Source organism: Fukomys damarensis, unplaced genomic scaffold (genome assembly GCF_012274545.1).
Source record: "Fukomys damarensis isolate Sample0158 unplaced genomic scaffold, DMR_v1.0_HiC HiC_scaffold_28, whole genome shotgun sequence".
NCBI classification, from domain to species: Eukaryota; Metazoa; Chordata; class Mammalia; order Rodentia; family Bathyergidae; genus Fukomys; species Fukomys damarensis.
The window spans coordinates 41,612,850-41,631,628 of NW_022900940.1; the positions used below are offsets into that span (position 1 = coordinate 41,612,850).

An 18,779-nucleotide genomic window follows, 5' to 3' on the forward strand; every position below is an offset into this window, starting at 1 on the left:
TTAAAAAGGATTTTTGACAATGAATTGTAAATCCTTTCTTGGTCACCAATGTGCATGACTGATAAATAGAATACAAAGTCCTTACTCAATTCATTGTGCCCACTCTGTAATGCTTTTCTATTTAATTACATTAAACTGCATTTTCTGTTAGTATCCCAGTCACATATTTAAACAAAAAAGGAAAGAAAGAAAATGATGAATGTGGTTTGCTTGTGTGTGTTGTCTCTGGTTCTGGTAGCCATAGCAAATTTGACTGTTTTTTTAACTGAATATCCTTGTCTGACTTGTCTCCAATGCGAAACCTGCAGACCCTTCTCAGGCCTCTTCTTTGTGACCTCTCCAAGCCTGGTGAAGTCTTTACAAACCACTTGTTTCTTCTTAAGCAAGTAGCCTGAGTTTTTTTTGCAGGGAGTCCAAGACAGTGTTGTTCAAGTCAGGTTCATTGGGATGCTCTTTTTGTTTTTGCCTTTTAAGGAAGAATAGATAGCATAGGTTAACTTTTCAATTGTTGCTCCTAACTTTTGTGATGGCAAGTTCTCAAATGCACTGTCTCTGAACTCAGCAGTTGCACTCACCAAAGCACATCTGAATCATGGCTTTTCAGTACTTTCAGTGTAACTGATGTTGATCTAACAAATCTCATAATCACCTGCTCTATTCCATGGCCCATTTTGGTTAATGGGGTTCCAGAGGTTTTTAGAAATCAGGCCTTGAACATGGGGACTTTGAAAGTTAGAATTCCCTCATTGACATCTTATTTTGTTCTATTTGATGTGTGATATTGTGGCACTGTGCCTGTGACTACAAAACCCAGGGACATATTAACAAAATGAATACAAACAGCTAAAAACATTTTTAAAAAATAGCAGCTGCAGCATTTTAGCTCCCTGTTGGGGAATAACATTATGGAGTTCTGTGGGTGAGGAAGGTGGGCCCTTTACAGAGCCCCTGCTCCATTGTTAAGGGTGTGCTGCCCAGACCTCTGGGCCATGGGAGTGAAGGGCAAGCATTCTCAGCAGTAACCAGTCTTTGGTCCACAGAGGGAATTTTGCAGCTAAGAGGATGACTTTCCATGGACTTACAGGCTATTTAGCGACCAAGTCTTAGCCTTGTTGATGTCTGAGACCAGCTTTGCTTACAAGCATTGAAGCTCATTTGAACACATGTGACTGGGATAATAAATGCCAAAGTACAGTTTAATGAAGACAAGTGTCATGTCTTTCAGTGTTTAATAATTTAACCTCAACCACAGCCCGTGAAGGCTGCGTTCAGATGGGCTTTTGTCATTGAAAGCAAAGCCTCCTGATATCCTTAAATTACTCACCTACTCATCCTGAAAAGCTATATCTGGTGGTGTGGTTAAAAGGCAGTTTAGTAGCATTGGATTTCTTCATGTTTAAGATTAAGGTGTCTTCAAAAGCAGTTTTATTCTCAAAACTCTTATTTCCCAAAAATGAAACATCCTATTTCATGAATAGAGATACTTCACATTTGTTTTATCCGTTTGGTAATTGTTTTTCAGTTTAGTTAAGACTTAAGGAATGTAAGTTAAAATCAGAATTTTCAGTAATGTCATAGCTTTAAAATTAAACTTTTATAAATAAATACCTTCAAATAATGCTTAGAGAAAATCAGAATGAAATTCTCAGAATCAAGAGTTTCCCAGTCGGGCGTGCTGGCACAAGCCTGTAATCCCAGCACTCAGGAGGCTGAGGCAGGAGGAATTGCTGTGAGTTCAAGACCAGCTTGGGCTACATTGTGAGTTCCAGGTCAGTCTCAACTACATAGTGAGACCCTGTCTCAAAAACAACCCCCCGCAAAAAAAGTGTTTCCCAGAGTCCCTGCACAAAAAGTACATTATAAAAATGAGGTTTGACACTAGGCCCTTAGCCCTCCCTTTGCAAGAAGCTTTGAGCAAAAGTAGCTGTGCTTCAGGGGGAGCCCTGTGTTCTTGTTCATCACAATCATTACAAAATCCCCAAAAAGTAGTTTTTCTTGTTTAAAAAAAAAATGCTATCTGATTTTAAAAGTCTTTTCATAGGTGAGTCTTTGACATTTTGAAATTATTTTCATCCCTTTTGCCAAAAAATACTTGTTTGCTGAAACTTTTCCCTAGCCAACAGAAGATATTTGTTGTGTGAAGGTATGATTTGAAAATAAAGGAATAAAAGCCTCTGTTGACAGAAATTCTATACCTTGATTAAAATGCTCCCTGTTAATTGAAGATTTGTTTGAAGACATTTGTGAGCTTGGTGACAGTGATGAAAATTGGCATTTTCTCATGTCAGCAGAGCCTGATTCTCCAGCTATTCTTTCTTAAAGTCTGATGGATATAGGTTTCTGAGTGGCCAGGGCTTTGGTTGGCTTGGGAGGATATTTCGATTTTATCTTTAACATGTTTTGAAATTTAAAAGATGAAACTTTATTCGGTGTGATGGCTCTTAGCTGTTCCCAGCTCAAACCTTAACACAGTCAATTCTTACTAGCAGTGAGGGGCTATTATGAGTGGAGGAATAGATTACTCCTTGCCCCAAGCTGGAGAGCCATGCTTTGTTTTGTGATCAGGACTATGCACCTCATTTCCCTCCATTTTGATTTCCCCTCATGTGTACCCATGGTAGACATATGAGTGTGGGCAAAGTAGAATGATGAGGTGTGTGCTGTTCAATTAGAGTTGTAGTCCATAGAACTGGTCTCTCTGCTTGAACAGTCAGCAGTAATTCTGAAGGTGGGAAAGCTGTTATTAGAAGTCTTCATTATTAAAGTGAAAAATGTAGCATATTTATCCCAGCAAAAATAACTGTAACAGTAATGTACTAAGTACTAATTCATCCAGAAATGTTGGGTTTCATATTTGTAACTTTTTATTTTGTTCGTTTTTGCAACAAAATGATTTCACTAATTACAGTTATATCATGCAGTACTAAGGGTGCTTTATTCAAGGGTAGTGCATGTGGGGGGTTGTTATTAGCTCATATTGCATGTTAATGATGCATGTCTGAAATTTGTTGTGTCCTTCAAGGCATGATGGGTGGCTATCCGCCAGGCCTTCCACCTTTACAGGGCCCAGTTGATGGCCTTGTTAGCATGGGCAGCATGCAACCACTTCACCCTGGGGGGCCTCCACCCCACCATCTTCCGCCAGGTGTGTCTGGCCTCCCAGGCATCCCACCACCGGGTAAGAAATTCATCCTCATTCAGTCATTAATCTCATCTTCATGGTTTTTTTCCTCCCTCAGCCAGTGGTTCTAGGAGATAACTGCTGTCTGTTGTGGCCAGGGTTCCCTTACTGAGAATCTCAAAACTTTCAGCAACAGGGTCTTATCCTGTGTTTTGAGCAGGTGGCCCAGCACATGGCAGAGGCCAGACTCATCAAACCAAGGAGGAGGCGGCATGCTGTATAATTATTTAAACATATGACATGTGTTCAGAAAGCCAGCCCTCTTATAAGTAAATGAAGTTCCCCGAATTGTACCTCAGAGTCATACACAATAGTACTCTTGGCTCTTGAATGCATTTCTCCATTGAGTATAATTCTTATGTCACAATCTTCCTCTGTAGATTCCCTGCTCTATTTCTTCATCAAGCAGCCCTTCTAAAGGGATTGTGGAGTCACGAATACAAAATTTCTTAAAAATCCTTCATGTAGTCTATCCTGGAAACAAAAAGGAAAGAGGAAATGAATTTGCATTGAGTTAGTTTTCTATCTGAATCCCTTAAAAAGCCTGACTTAGCATTTTAAGGAATCATGTAGCCCACTGTACTAGCTGTAGACATTGGTTTGTCTGTCACCACAACCCTAGAACTTCTTTTACTTAAAAATACTGTACATAAATAAGGTCCAAAAATAGCTAGTTTGGCTTTATAATGAATTAACAAGTTGAAAGATTATTTCACAAGAAGCTTAAACGAAAATCATAAGTTCCCATATTAATTGCCATTGTATGCTCTTGACTGTTATCTAGTTGGAGGGAATATGCCCTGAGATGACTTGGAATAACATTTGCTCCATTACTAAAATATCAGCCAAGGGCCCAACCCAGATAAAATGTGGTTGAAAGCTTGTCAGATTTGCTTACACCTGATGCTCAAAGAGGAAGAAGTATTTATAGAAGTGGGTGTTACATTCTGACAATAAGTGTATGTTAGGTAAATTGCTGTGTCAGTAAGAGTCATAAAATAGATGTTCCTCTGTGACCAGTGGACTTGGCCCTAACTCTGTGCCCTCTTTCTTGGCATAGGATATTTCTCTCAGTCAGTAAGACATAGTTGGAGTTGACACCTTCTAGATGCAGATAGCCCTCTGTGGGAGGTGTAAGTCCAGTTCCTCCTGGTAGCAAGTGTCTTTTGGTGGGTATTGGGCATAGCTATACTTCTTTCTCCCTTTTCAGATTCTAAGTTGCATTTGAAGGAAGCACAACACCTCTGGTCATAGAGAGACAAGGAAGAACCTTTTTGGTGTGTACACTCACATATCTGATCAGGCTCAGCTCACATTCCCATTGGCTACCCTGGCATGGCACTTATAAGCAGAGGAAGCAGAGAGGTTTGCTGATTTGTTTGTGCATCCTTGCAAAGCAAAGATGTAGGCAGCTTAGTGAGCCTCCCTGTGTGGAGTCTAAGGTGGATGGGTGAGTGTCCTAGGGGAAGGACCAGGGATTTAGTAATGTGTTGTTGGAACAGAAGCTTACCTGCTACTACCTCTTCATTCATTCACAAATAATCGTTAGGATCCTACTGTGATGATCTGGGTATACCTCCATGCACTTGACATGGAAACATTCCTGTTTTTAAACAAGTTTGTTTTTACTCATTTTTTTCTCTAACAAATAAGAGAATGAAGGCCGCTTTCTATAAGTGGCATTTAACATCTAAACCTTAGGGTAATGAGCTGCTTCTGCCTGATCAATATATCAGCATTTTTAATCCAGAGAAACTATAGACTATGAAGTTAATTCCTTATGATTATTCTGCATAGCCAGCGGGTCTTGTTTAAGCTTTAGAGAACAGCTCAGTATGGTTTTATTTGTGGTTTGTTTTTAATGAACTGGGTCCTTTGCCTATCTCTGTGTTTTATCCAAATAGCAAATGGATGGCTTGAGATAAAAATAGCCTGAGATACTAAATTTAGGACATATTATTACTATCATATTATTACTCTCCTAGTGCCTATGAGAAAACAGTTGCTCATGAACATTCACCGAAAGTTTACTAATTATTACCAGAGAAATAGTATAAATATATTAGCGCCATGAAGTCTTTCTGTTCCTTTGTCATTTTGCACCTAAAGCAGTTGCAACAAAGCTACTGCACTTGCACATCATGCATTTTCAGAGTTCTCGTCTTATCAGATGGAAGTATCATTTCTCTGTATTATAGTATCCGCTGATGGTCCTCAAGGGAACAGCAAGGCAGAGCTTCTAGCCACACAGACTCAGTTAACTACTTCTACAGCCTCTTTCCTTGTGTCTTTGCTATTTTAGCACATTGCTTACTGCTGAGCCTGATTCCAGTGCCATTCCTGCTGAGATTAACACGGGCTCCAGTTGCAAAAGAATGTGTTGTCAGAAGAAAAGTACCTTGAAAACAGGTGTATTCTAGCTATAGCTTACCTAGAGAAAGATTAAAATTTAATACAGTGTTCAAATTACTTCTAGAGAATGGCCATATTGATACACATTTGATAAGTTCTCTTAGCACAGTGCTTCAAGTACATAGAAACAAAAAAATATAAACTCTATTTGAATCTTGTTTTGGGTGCTTATGGTTATCTACACCCAATACATAGATTGGCCTTATAAATGGCTTCATTTCTTATCAAGCAAGCTTTTCAGTTATCTCAACTCAGAGCCTCTAATTGTGCCATTGCATTCTGAATTATAGGTGTGATGAACCAAGGAGTGGCTCCTATAGTAGGGTCTCCAGCACCAGGTGGAAGTCCGTATGGACAACAGGTGAGCCCCCCAGTTTGATTTTTATAGGACTCAACAGAATTCTAGTCATTTGCCTTCTTAGAACATGTACAGAGTATCTTTTTGCCTCATCACGTTGCCCCATGCTCTTTCAGGTGGGAGTTTTGGGGCCTCCAGGGCAGCAGGCACCACCTCCATATCCTGGTCCACACCCATCTGGCCCCCCTGTCATACAGCAGCCAACAACACCTATGTTTGTGGCTCCCCCACCGAAGACCCAACGGCTTCTCCACTCAGAGGCCTACCTGAAATACATTGAGGGACTCAGTGCTGAGTCCAACAGCATTAGCAAGTGGGACCAAACCCTGGCAGGTAAGGAGAATCCTTCAAAATAAGCCTTTGTGAAATACATTCTTCTTCCCAATCCTCTCCTGCTGTTGGCTCTTGTATAAAATACATATCTTTTGCATGTACCAGTAAAATAAATTGTATGTTTCATCAAATGGTTTGGAGCTTCTTTGTATATTAATGTCACACACTGAAAATGGAATTTTTAATCAAATTTCGAAGTTTAGTTTTGTTATAAACATCACTGCCATCTTTTGGAGTATTTTTTTTTTAATTTTTCAGGAATGTGGGCATTAGTGTAGATACCAAATTTATTTTTGAAAAGAGAAAAAATTAGAAAGTATGTTTCCATTAGGCTATCGAGTTAGTCGTGTAGATCAACAGATTTAATATATATTTTCACTATTTACTGAAGTGTCTTATCTAGAAACTGAAGATAAATTTGGAAGTTTCTACTTATTCTTTATTTCTAAACCAAATTTGATAATTTGAAGAATTCATCATACAAATTTAGCCTGGATATAGTGGCTCACTCCTGTAATCCCAGTATTCGGGAAGACTGAGGCAGGAAGATCATAAATTTGAACCCAGCCTGAGCAATTTAGCAACTTGGTGAGACTCTGCTCAAAATTTTAAAACCTTTAAAAGGACTGGGATGTAACTCAGTGTGAAGGCTATGAGTTCAATCCTCAGTACCAAAATAATAATATTTTAAAATATAAAGTGTTTTATAGCCGGGAGCGGTGGCGCATGTCTATAATCCCAGCACTCGGGAGGCTGAGGCAGGAAGATTGCTGTAAGTTCGAGACCAGCCTGGGCTACATAGTGAGACCCTGTCTCAAAAAAAACAAAAAACCAAAAAAAAAAAAAAAAAAAAGTGTTTTATAGTTTAATCTATTAGTCCTTAGAACTAACTAAAGGACATGCTGTCATCTTAAAATTCCAATTCGTGTTTCTTTATTTGCACTTTAATTTTCAGCTCGAAGACGTGATGTCCATTTATCAAAAGAACAGGAGAGTCGCCTACCCTCCCATTGGCTCAAAAGTAAAGGGGCCCACACCACCATGGCAGATGCCCTCTGGCGCCTGCGGGATTTGATGCTTCGAGACACCCTCAATATTCGCCAAGCATACAACCTAGAAAACGTTTAATCACATCATTACGTTTATTTTATAGAGCATAAAGAGTTGTGGAACAGTAGCCATTTTAGTTACTGGGGTGGGGGGAACAAAGGATAATTTTTATTGCATTTTACTGTACATCACAAGGCCATTTTTATATAAGGACACTTTTAATAAGCTATTTCAATTTGATTTTGTTATATTAAGTTGACTTTATCAAATACACAAAGATTTTTTTGCATATGTTTCCTTTGTTTAAAACCAGTTTCATAATTAGTTGTACATGTAGACTTGGAGTTTTATCTTACTTGTTGCCATGGAACTGAAACCATCAACAATGTTGTCTTGGCTTGGGAATTTTGTTTTTTGTTTTGTTTGGGGGAGGGGTTGCTTTTTTCATAAAAGAACAAACAAAATGAAAAAAAAACTTAAGAGTTTACAGATTAGTTTAAATTGACAATGAAATGTGAAGTTTGTTCTAGTTTACATCTTAGAGTGGGAAATGTGTATATGTATGTTTTGTGTGCCTGAATATCTTAAGCCACTTTCTGAAAAAGCTGTTTCTTACAGGTAAAGTCAAGTGCTTTCTTTGGAAGGTTGTTATTTAGATTATAGATGTTTGACAGATGTGTCACATTTGCTCTTTTAACTCAGAGGCTCTCTCTGGAAATCTAGTCAGTGCTGTACATCCATCTGCAGCTAGTGTGCTTCCCAGAATCCTGGAGGAAACAGCAATTTTCCTGTGCTGAGTTAAACATCCGTTGTGTCATTGATTTTTGCAGAACATGTGCACAGCCAAGAGTTATATTTAGTCTTGGAAGGTAAGTTTAAGGGTACTTTTGATCTGTTTATAATAAATTCACAAGTTATACCTATCTATGTCAGATGACTTGAGAATTTAAATCTGTTGCATTGAAAAACATGGAAGTTCATCTTGAAGAAAGCACTGAGGTGTACATGGAGATGACTTATTTTTAAGTATAACATGACCTTACCTAAAGAAAGGAGTATAGTAATTGGATATGAACTGTGTCATGAGCATAACTGTGAAAGGGTACAATGCCTACATATGCAAATATGTTTCATATTCTTTATTTCCTTATTATCAGTTGGGGAGTTTTTTTCTAAGTTTCAGGGTTGTAATTCTCAACCAGAAATCTAATACTTTTTAAAATATATTTTTAATTTAACTTGTGCTTTTGAATTACAGGAAAGGGGAATCATAATTTAAGAAAACGCTCACTAAAAAGACCATTATTTACCAAAAAATAAATTTTTTTTTAAAATGAAAAGACCAATATAGATCCCCCATATTAGGGTTTAGTGACCTTTTTTCTTGTATGGCCCTAGAATAAACATTTGGAGGCAGTGTGCTGCTCAAGCGGTAGGAAACTATAGATACAAAACATCATTTCATTTGCAGCATGTTTTTAAAACCTACTTTATTTTAACAGGGTGGTTGCATTTGTGGTGGAGTTTCCACCACTGTTTTTGAGTGAATCTCAGAGGATACTTTTTTTCCTTTTAATCTATGAATCAATACGCACATACTTAATTACCATACTTAATAAATCATGAGGAAAAAAGAGTATAGAATGAAAATATATCTTTTGTTTCTAAATACTATGAATACAGGAGGCCCTTAAGGCGTGGTTACATAGGCCTATAATCCCAGCACTCAGGAGGCTATGGCAAGAGGATCACCATGAGGTCAGTGCTAGCCCAGGCTACTTAGCAAGACCCTGTCTCAAAAAAAAAAAAAAAAAAAAAAAAAACATAAATACAGGAAGCCCTTGTAACTTAATTGCCATGAGTCGACCACTGAATCTCAATTTGCATCAAGTATTTTCATTAATTTTGAAATATATTACAGTGGTATGTCGGTACCTTATTGTTAAAAGGAACCAGTTAAAGAAATCTTCAACTCTGGTTATTTGGATCATTAAATCATCATGGACTGTGTGATGCAATCAGATTCTCTTCTTTATAGACACCCTTGAATTACACCAAAGAACCTGAAACTTAATTTTGGTTAAATTATTTATTTATTTCATGCATTCATTTTATTTCCCTTTTTAAGGGCTGGATGAGACTTCTTTAAAAACTCTTCACTGTGGGCCACAGGGGCGTTAGAAGCCAGAGCACTCTTCCTCTAGGCTCCTTCCCATCCCTTGGGTGCTTTGGGACTCAAGAGCCAGCCAGAACTTGTGGAACTCTTGTGGGACTCAAGAGCCTAAGGCAATGCAGAGCTGGCCCAGGGTACCGATAGGCAGGCCCTAATTAAGTTAATTAAAAAAAAAAGAGTTTTATTTATTTTAGAATCATGTCTTTCTGTACACTAATTTAGGGAACATCAGTTAATATTTAGAATATAAGATTTGAAGTCAGCCATCTTCCCAAAAGAAAGAGAAGAAAAAAAAAACAAAAAAACAAAAAAAAACCTCCTGACTTAAAGTACAAGTAAACCATATGTCTTTTATTTTTTTCCGCGAATTTTAGTACTGTGGCTTGGAAAGTATAATAGCCTGTTTTCAAAATGTAAGTTCCTATGGAGAATTTTGTTTATATGGTGGGGACCTATAAGTTTAAAGTAGAATGTTAGCCAACTAATTTTAAAGGCCTTTAATTATTTGTTTTAACCTATCCTCCCTTTCCTATGAGGAAGAATTGAGGGAGGACACTTAACTTGTGGAAAGCCCTTTAATGGTTAATGATTTTTTAACTTGAGTGTCTCCAGATATGATTAAAACTTGGGGGCCAGGGATTTAGCTCAGTGGTTCGGTGGCCTGCGTTGCAAGCGCAAGGACCGAGTTCAATCCCCGGTACCAAAAAAAAAAACAAAAACAAAACTTGGTTTATTCTAATTTCTGTATTATATCATCATCTGAGGTTTAAGTGTTTACTAGTCCTTATAACATGTATGTATCATATGTTTGTTCATGTAAAGCTTTTTAATCAAAATAAAAATGGAGTTTGCAAAGTGATTTGGATTAGCCCAGTTTGGTTGTTCTATTAGTTCCAAGCAAATTAGAGAAACACTCCCACAAACCCTCGTGTCATGCTAACAGTTTTGCCTGTTTAAAAGAATAAATTTCCTCAGGAACAGGTGAAAGTCAGTATGCTAACTCCTGGTTTGGGCTCAGGCATCATCAGACTGAAAGAAGCACATGCAGTCAGACTACAGCCTGAAGTGTCTCCTGCCACACCTCTCAGGCTGGCAGTCAAGGCTAATATGTCCTTAGGATGGGCAGCATAGACAGAAATGCAGGTTGAAATGAAAATTAAGGAGCAGTTTATTGAGGGCAGAAGGTGAAGGAAGTGTGTTCCTTCTCAGAAAGTAGAATGACTCACTTCAAATAGTTTGTTTGTAGCCAGAAGAGACAGAGGTGGCCCAGGTGTGTATTTAACATGTTTATACTGCAGCTTTGCGAATCCCTGTAGTTCTGTCTCCTGAGTGTGTGAGGCTGTACTGCATACAATCTATCCCACAAGTATTTATGAGCAAACAGATACTGCTAAGAATTACTGTATCCCTTACCTCCAATGTGAAACTGCTAGATGGACAAAAATAATTAAATTTTTATTTATTACTATTTACTATTCTTGTTTATTATTTCCTATTTAAGTACTTTCCAGATCAATTCAGATGATAAAGTAAAGCCCCAAAACCCATGTTATTTTCCCTACACCACAGATAGTAGTGGTGGATTTCCAGCAATAAATGCTAATTACACTAGGCTTTCATTACTCTGGAGTAAGTGCTAGTTTTTGAAATTGAAGCTTTTAAAAAACGTTTTGGCCTTATATTTTCAGCATATAGCAGCACTGGGTTTATTTTTCATTTTAAATTTTCACCATTAGTTTAAGTGTATGATTCATAAGAGTAGCTATGTATTAACAGGAAGGTAAAAAGTTTTGGGGTTTTATTTTTTTTGAGCCAGGGTCTGACTGTGTAGCCCATCCTGGCCTTAAACTCATGGCTTATCCTGCCTCAAACTCATGGCTTATCCTGCCTCATACTCCTGGGTACTGGGATTACATGTGTTTGCCACCATGTCCAGCAGAGGATTAGAAGTTTTAAGGGAAGACTTGAGAATATAGCTCTAAATACAGTGCTTGCCTAGTACACATGACACCACCAAAAAAAATCAGATTGCAGAAAAGTAACAAGCTTGTGCCTTGTTTAACAAAGATGAGTTCTTCCCCATAGCATCAGAAAGACTCTGAAAATGTATGTTGTTACATAAGATAATTGTTTTGGTAGTCCACCTGCCTTGAGGTTAGACATTATGCTATCATTTTCAAAAGCTTGTTGTCCTTTAACAAATCAGCATTCTGAGCCAGGCATGGTGGTACACTCCTATAATCCCAGCACTCAGGAGGCCAAGGAAGGAGGATCGCCACAAGTTGGAGGCCAAGCCTGGGCTACATAGTGAATTTAAGCCCAGCCTGAACTATATAGTGAGACCCTATTCAAAAAACAAAACAAGGGACCAGGGTGGGCACCATGCCTGCCTTGCAAGCACCAAGGTCCTGAGTTCATTCCCCCAGTACCAGGAAATTAAAAAAACAACAACTAAACAAAAAAATCAGCATTCTGAAGGGAAGAAAAGAAATAGGAAAGGGCCAAGGATTTAGCTCAGTGGTTCTGCCGCCTGCCTTGCAAACAGAAGGACCTGAGTTCGATCCCCGGTACCGAAAAAAGAAAATCATAGAGGAGGGTAGCACAGAATTCAGGCTAGTGGATCGGGGAAAGAGGCAGAGTAATGTGTCAGGGAAAGAATCACACCAGATGGAAGTTGGCTAATGGTTTGTATTGGCATTTACTGTTTTTCTTTACAGAAGATTCTGTGTATCAAATACACTTCTAAACTGGGAGAGGGAACATACAGAATGTGGCCATATAATTGGAAATCACACCACTTTTTCCCTGTGTGGGGAATCAAACTCGGGGGGTGCTCTGTCACTGAGCTATCTCCCAGTCCTCTGTAGTATTTTTAATTCTGAGACAGGGTCTTGCTGAGTTGCCCGGGCATGACTTAAATTTGAATTTGTGATTTTGACCTCATCTTACACTTTTTCATGCCGCAGTCTAATCAACAAACTGTCTAGGATTAGGTTCACACCTGGAGGGCACAGTTGAGCAGCACATTGTTCTCACTGGTGCTATGAGCCTTTACTGGCCTCACACTCAAGACACCTCCCAGCAGTGATGCTGATCTTGCTGTCGGTAGTACTTTGATGAGATCTTAGTTCTCAATTTACACTGTTACTAACATAAGTGGACAAGTTTAGATCAGGAAGAAAAAACTCTAGAAAAATTTAAGAGACTTGTTTGTGGCAGAGAAAATTAAGGATACCCTGTAGTCTTAGGCACCACCTTGCCTATTTTACAATAGCTGGGAACTTTCAGAACATGGTCTTCTGTAGAAAATAGGCATTTTCTTGTTTGAAAAGATGTTGGATGTTATTATCCAAGCACATAAAAATGTCTCTGCCAGTAATGCAAACTTATAGTTGGTCAGATTGGCACATCTTGCTCAATAGAGTTTGTCCCTCGTTTGTCTCAAGACTGTGGTTGCTTCACTGGGTAAATTCACTTTCTTGTGGAAGGAGCAGCTGTCTTAATCTTTAGCAGCTGGTTGAAAGAGCAACATTTTGATTATACGGGGGTATGAATCACAGAAGCCTGCCCTCCTGTGCCAGGAAGTTCACAAGAGCACTGTGTAGTAGTCATTCAGGAATTCCCACCACCCTAGCAAAAAGTGTACAAGCTGGTAGACAGAAATGTAATTGCATAGTTATCCTAGTTTAAATGATCCTGTAATGTAGGACATCTTTGGCATTCATGATTTGAGTTCTATAAAAAATTAAAGTCATCACCTGGCATGGTGGCACATGCTTGTAGTTCCAGCTGTTGGGAGGCAGAGGCAGGAGGATCATCAAGAATTCGAGGCCAGTCTGGACCTACATAGTGAGTTCAAGGACAGCTTGAACTATAGCAAGACCCTGTCTCAAAATAAAAAGATGAAAAAAATTAAGGTTGTCATTTTTTGCATAAAAACAAAGGGCTTTGGGCCAGGGTTTAGCTCGGTGGCACTGCGCCTGCCTCGCAAGCACAAGGCCCTGAGTTTGATCCCTAGTACTGAAGGAAAAAAAAAAACCCAAAAAAAAGGGCTAGGGGTGTAGCTCAGTGGTAGACCACTTGCCTAGCATGCCTAAGGTCCTGGGTTTGATCCAGGACAGGAGAAAAGGGACTTTTCTGAATTACTATTCAGACAGCTCTGACAAGCATCCTGGTTGTCCTTGAACTGTTAAAGAAATCTTTTACGGACTACATTCATTCAGGGACTTCAGCTATTAGGTGGATGTTTTAGGAGAAAATAATCTTCCATAAAGTACTGTCCGATAAGTTACTTGAGAACTGTTCAAGGAGAGACTGCAGAATTATGAAAATTCCCTATAAAAGCAACTCTTAGAATAATATGTGCTGCTAAAGGACAAGCTGTGTGAAGAGTTCTGACAAGTACATTTTTAAAGGAGCTGAAACCAGTACTAAAGTTCATGTTGACTTTATTGACTGCTGAAGTTCAGTTTCTGATGCATCATCCAGTCTTCTCTGATACTGCCTTTCTGAGGCTTTTCTACGGTAGACATCATCTGTATCAAACAAAAGTTTTACTTAGATTTTTATGAAACTAAAAATCTGAGTAATTCAACCAATAGTCACCTATTTCTGAATCTCAACATTGTTTAACTCAATGCCAAAATAAACTTGAAACAAAACCTGAGTTAAGTGAGGACCATGTTCATGGAGTTAGCCTTAAGTAGCAGGGTAAATATCATGGCCTTCAAGGGGAGTGTCAGGTCCTGGCATATCTCTTAATGTTTTCTTTTTTCTTTTCTTTTCCTTTGGGGGCGGGTCAAACTCAGGACCTTGAAATTTTGAGGCAGGTGCAGTGCCACTGAGCTAAATCACTGACCCATCTCGTCCCTCACTTCCTTCTCCTGACAGTGTCTAGACAGCTCTCTGAAATCATCCTTAACTAAAAATTGGCCTCTCTATCTAGACATGGTGGCATACACCTGTAATCCCAGCACTGTGGGAGGCTGGAGGAGGAGGATCAAATGCTCTAGTCCTTGGGCTAGGGATTTAGCTCAGTGGTTCTGCCGCCTGCCTTGCAAGCACAAAGTCCTGAGTTCAATTCCCAGTGCCCAAAAAAAAAGAAAAGCTCGAGTCCTGCCTGGGCAATTTAACAGTGAGGCCTGGTCACAAAAAGAGACTGAGGTTGTAGCTAAGTGTAAAGGCCCTGAATTCAATCCCCGTACTATATCGTAAAAGAAAAGAAAAAACAGAACAAAACAAAACTGACCCTCAAAGGCTCTTGTCCTGTGTTCATAAAGTGCTCTTCCAATTAACTTCCAAGGGCAGCTACTCCTACCTGGCAATGACCCATTCTCTCTTGCCTTCCCAAAGGTACCGGTATCCAGCCTCCACTCCTTTCTGATCAGCAGTTGTACATCCTCCAGTCTCTCTGAGGACGGGATTATTTTCCCTTCACATAGTCAAAATTCTTTCATCTGTCTTCTGTAAGAACAACCTGGTATCCTTCCTTGCTTCTCTGGCCTCTCCAAGTCAACCTAAACATACGAGTTTGACATTCTCACCACAATTTGCCATTCTCTGGCCCTGATGTGCCTCCTGAGCATCAGATCTGTGTAACCATCTCCACCTGAGCCCATTCCCAAAGGAAAGCCAGGATCATCCTGCTTGTGTTCTGCACCTGCCCCAGCTGTCCCATCAGAAGCCTCACCAAACTTTGTGAGCACTTATTTCTAGACTGTCTCGGCTTCAAGCATTTCGTGGTATCTCTTCTTCCCTCACCTAGACCAGGCCACCACCTCAACCTAAGTGTTCTACCAATCTCCACAAAAAGCCTCTTCCCAAACCCTTCAATCCTTGGCTGTATACCTGGTTCCAAGAAAACAGCCCAAGAAATGTTTATCTTAGTGCTTTTGTGGCTCTGCCCAAGCATCTTTGTAACTACTTCACCCTTCATCTGCTTTAGTCAAACAGCATACACCCAAAGTGTCTGGGATTCTCTTACCACTGCCACGAGAACAATTCCACAGACCTTCCCTAGCTGATGGTCCTCGGGGCCTGTCTTACATGGTAACTGCCCACTAGGACTCCGGTTATCCTTGCCCTTGACCCCCACAGCACTTAATGTTTTGTTTTTGTTTTTTTTTAATTCACGGTGAGAGTTAGGGCCTCTTGCATGCTAGGCAAGTGCTCTACTGCTGAGCTACACCCTAGCCACAGAGGTAATTCGTATGATCTGGCTTTCCAAGTAGCTCTGCCAGAGTGGAGGACCTCTGCTTTGTCCATCAGAAGCTCTCCTGGGTTCTCATTAAATGTCGACGAATGTATAAACAGAAGGAAACACTAAAAATGGGAGCTGACAATTCACAAGTGATAATGTTTCAGGTGAGAAAATGACCTAGTGCTTGGAAATTTTCCTTAAAGAGAGAACTGGCCTGCAAATCAGTGCCAGGCATTCTTTTCACAATGCTGGGCATCTGACTGCAGGCCAAAGACGTGGTGCCAATGACCACACCGTTAAGACAGTGGTAATTAGCTAAGCCACCAGACCACGTCCTTCCAGGGTTTGCGCTAGAGTTCTGAGACGTCAGGCTAGTAGCCGGGAACCCATGAATCCTCAGGATCCACCCTCATTCTAACGCTGAGAGCAATCCTTCTTGTTCCTTAGGCCCAAACGTCACTGGCAAGGGTGAAAGGAAAGCTTCAGAGGAGGGTGGCTTGAAGGTCATAAATCTGGACGTCAATGTACGAGGCGTACAAAAAACGCGGTGCACCTCTAACCGGTGTTGCACCAAAGCTGCTGGGGAGTGGAGCTGACCTTGCCCTTCCAACAAGGATAAAAAAGCAGCTCAGCGCCATGAGGAATGCGCACTCTGCAATCTTAACCGCCCCCCCAAGCAAAGGGTCCCTGCCACCTCGCGCCTTCCTGAATGGAAACGGAGACTGCTGCACCCCCACTTACAGAAAGTCTCGTGGCCCACGCGCACTTTAATCATGATCCACTCCATCGTTCCTCCCAGGACAAAAAAGAAAGGCAGGAACCTGTAGATGCCAAATCGCTGCTTCCCGGGCACCCTCTGCAGAACTCGCCTCACTTGGGCCCTGGAGATCATGTTCGACTGAGGTTGTGAAAGGGGTATAAAGAACTCAAGCGTGGATGGAGCGTTAGGACACAACCTAAGGAATCCACCGCGAAACACCGCGCTTCTTACTGCTGGCTGTGAAGCTTGGGGGGGGTAGGTCAGGTGACCTCCCGACCCGGCACCACCAATCAGAATGCGTCGAGGAGTGCAGCTCCGCCAATTAGAGTACTTTTGGATGACGCATGCTCCGTGAAGCTGAGTCGGCAGGAAGGCGCTGGCGCAAGCGCCTGGGCTTCCGAGGCTCGGTTGTCTCAGGGGGTGGAGCTCCTACGTGGCGTAGGCCGCTGCCCCCATCCCCAGGGCAGGCGGGGGCTTGGACTGAGGGCCGCGCCCCCTACCCTGCCACCGCCATCTTTTTTCCTAGTCCACTGACAGAAGTGGCGACCCTGTGTGAGGGACGCATCCTGTATCGCACTGTATCAGTGTAATTATCTGACGCCGTGCTTTCATTCCGGGGACGTGAGTGGGGAGACGACTTCCAAATTAACAGAATTTGATACGCTTTGTTGAAAGCCGATCGAAAGATAAATCACAACAAAATTCTAAGTAAGCGTCTTGTGGTAACCCTAAAATTAATAAAAGCTATCCTGCGTGGGCGCTTACGTTATACGGACACGTTTAGACGGTTTGTTTTTTTGGGTACTGGGGATCGAACTTAGGATCTGGCGCTTGTGAAGAAGGCGGGGGAACCACTGAGCTAAATCCCGGGCCCACGTTTAGGTGTTTTGAATGCGCCATCTCTTCATTCACAGCCTTTGCAGACTGGTCTGCGTTTCCGTTCCCACAACACAGGGTCTTTCTGTGATGCTGTGAGGATTTGGTGAGATAAGAAGCACTGAACACAGGGCCTGCAGCATAAACTCATCACTTAACATTAGTTGTACATAATATTGACGGTGATGGTGTCCCAAGCCCTCATTCTTCACGTGTCTTCATTCCTTAACGGCCAGGTAGGAACAGCACTGATTCCAGAGCCTTCACTCCTCACTTTGACCTTTTATGCTTCACCGTGTGCTCGCTGAAGATGCCCGTGAGAGGCTGTCACTCTGCTACCCAGAGACTAACCTGAGGACTAGCTGAGAAGGGAGAGAGCTATTAGACAATCTGAGGATCCGATGAAGGCTTAGCACCAATAAGAGGTCTTGGTTTTGTGGGCACAAAGTGGCAAAAGCAGACAGAAGAGAGCAAGCAGGACCCCAAGAAGGGTCATGGGCTGGCCTTGAGCAGCTTTAGGGGCCGCTGTACAACTCAGCCGGAGAGCTGGCACCTGCTTCTGAGGCTTGGACCTGCGGGACACCCACCCGCCCGGAGAACCATCACGGAGAAGTGCCCAGCACCAACCTGGCTCATCAGGGCCCGTGGGGAGGCAGCCACCCAGTAGCCCACCTTTTGGGCCTCAGTTCCCGCCGGCAGTGGGCTAGGATCTGGCTGGCACAGTAGGTCCTCAGGTGCAGTAGAGCTTCGAGTGTACACACAACCTTTAAGCCAAGTGTATCCAGCTGATCAGTGCATCACGCCCAGGGCCCACAGGTGCTGGACCGGCCTCCTTGGAGACCAGTGCACTGCCTGGGGCTCGGAAAATGGATGTGAACAGAAAAATGCGGGTGGCGTGGTTCTAAGCAGGGAAGAGGAATTTTGTTGTGAAGACCAGCTACAGTGCTAGAACAGACTGCGGCAACTCAGAAATGGCCTGTCCCACGCCAGTAGCTTGGCAGACAGATGCAGCCATTTGCCGCGGTCAGAGCCAGGTGGGCGCAGTGATTCCCGGCCAAAGCCCTGCTGCGCACGCCCAGCAGTTCCGCTCAGGTGAGGTCACCTGTGTGGGGAACCAAGCGACAGAATGAGGCTGCCCCACCCGATGTCAGCTGCGCCGCAGGTCCGACGGTACCACCCATTGTGGACTGGCACCTGGGGCTTAGGAAGGGCTCTTTATCCACTAGGTACGTGAGCAGTCAGGGGCCAGGCAGGGGAACAGAACCCCGCGCCGCCGGACTGGGACATGGGGCGAGGGGTGAGGCACAGAAGGGGTCCGGGGCCCGCGTGAACCCGCGCGCTCCCTCCTCTCTGCCCCTGCCGTCTGGAGACTCGCGGGGACTGCCAGGCTCGGGTTCTCGAACTAAGAAGGAGCCGCCATCACCGCCGCGACGGCCA

General features: G+C 42.0%; 3 protein-coding genes and 1 long non-coding RNA gene across 23 annotated transcripts in view; 2 read left to right on the forward strand and 2 right to left on the reverse strand.

The window, feature by feature from the left end:
* Window positions 1-8,852, forward strand: part of Pbrm1 (polybromo 1) — a 125,542-nt gene extending 116,690 nt beyond the window's left edge. For 13 of the 20 annotated variants that reach the window (XM_033756900.1, XM_033756909.1, XM_033756904.1 and 10 more), the window contains 4 exons: window positions 3,023-3,178; window positions 5,884-5,954; window positions 6,068-6,284; window positions 7,240-8,852. In XM_033756900.1, the coding sequence (XP_033612791.1) occupies window positions 3,023-3,178; window positions 5,884-5,954; window positions 6,068-6,284; window positions 7,240-7,412 (617 nt within the window). In that variant the 3' untranslated portion in view covers window positions 7,413-8,852. The remainder of the gene's footprint in view (window positions 1-3,022; window positions 3,179-5,883; window positions 5,955-6,067; window positions 6,285-7,239) is intronic. The other 7 variants (XM_033756913.1, XM_033756915.1, XM_033756918.1 and 4 more) reach the window with 1 other exon arrangement.
* On the reverse strand, window positions 3,475-13,302 carry LOC117283609. Its single transcript, XR_004514635.1, has 2 exons — window positions 13,266-13,302; window positions 3,475-3,655 (listed from the first exon to the last, which is right to left on the reverse strand). It is a non-coding gene; the product is annotated as an uncharacterized LOC117283609 (long non-coding RNA).
* Window positions 13,303-13,938: 636 nt separating this feature from the next.
* Smim4 (small integral membrane protein 4) lies at window positions 13,939-16,731 on the reverse strand. Its single transcript, XM_010643102.3, has 2 exons — window positions 16,448-16,731; window positions 13,939-14,042 (listed from the first exon to the last, which is right to left on the reverse strand). The coding sequence occupies exons 1-2, from the start codon at window positions 16,596-16,598 to the stop codon at window positions 13,945-13,947; spliced, it is 249 nt and encodes an 82-aa protein (XP_010641404.1). The 5' UTR covers window positions 16,599-16,731; the 3' UTR covers window positions 13,939-13,944.
* Window positions 16,732-18,487: 1,756 nt separating this feature from the next.
* The window catches only part of Nt5dc2 (5'-nucleotidase domain containing 2), a 9,175-nt gene continuing 8,883 nt past the window's right edge, over window positions 18,488-18,779 (forward strand). Inside the window, exon 1 of the mRNA XM_010643099.3 lies at window positions 18,488-18,568. The gene's annotated coding sequence lies outside the window, so the exon portion shown is untranslated. The remainder of the gene's footprint in view (window positions 18,569-18,779) is intronic.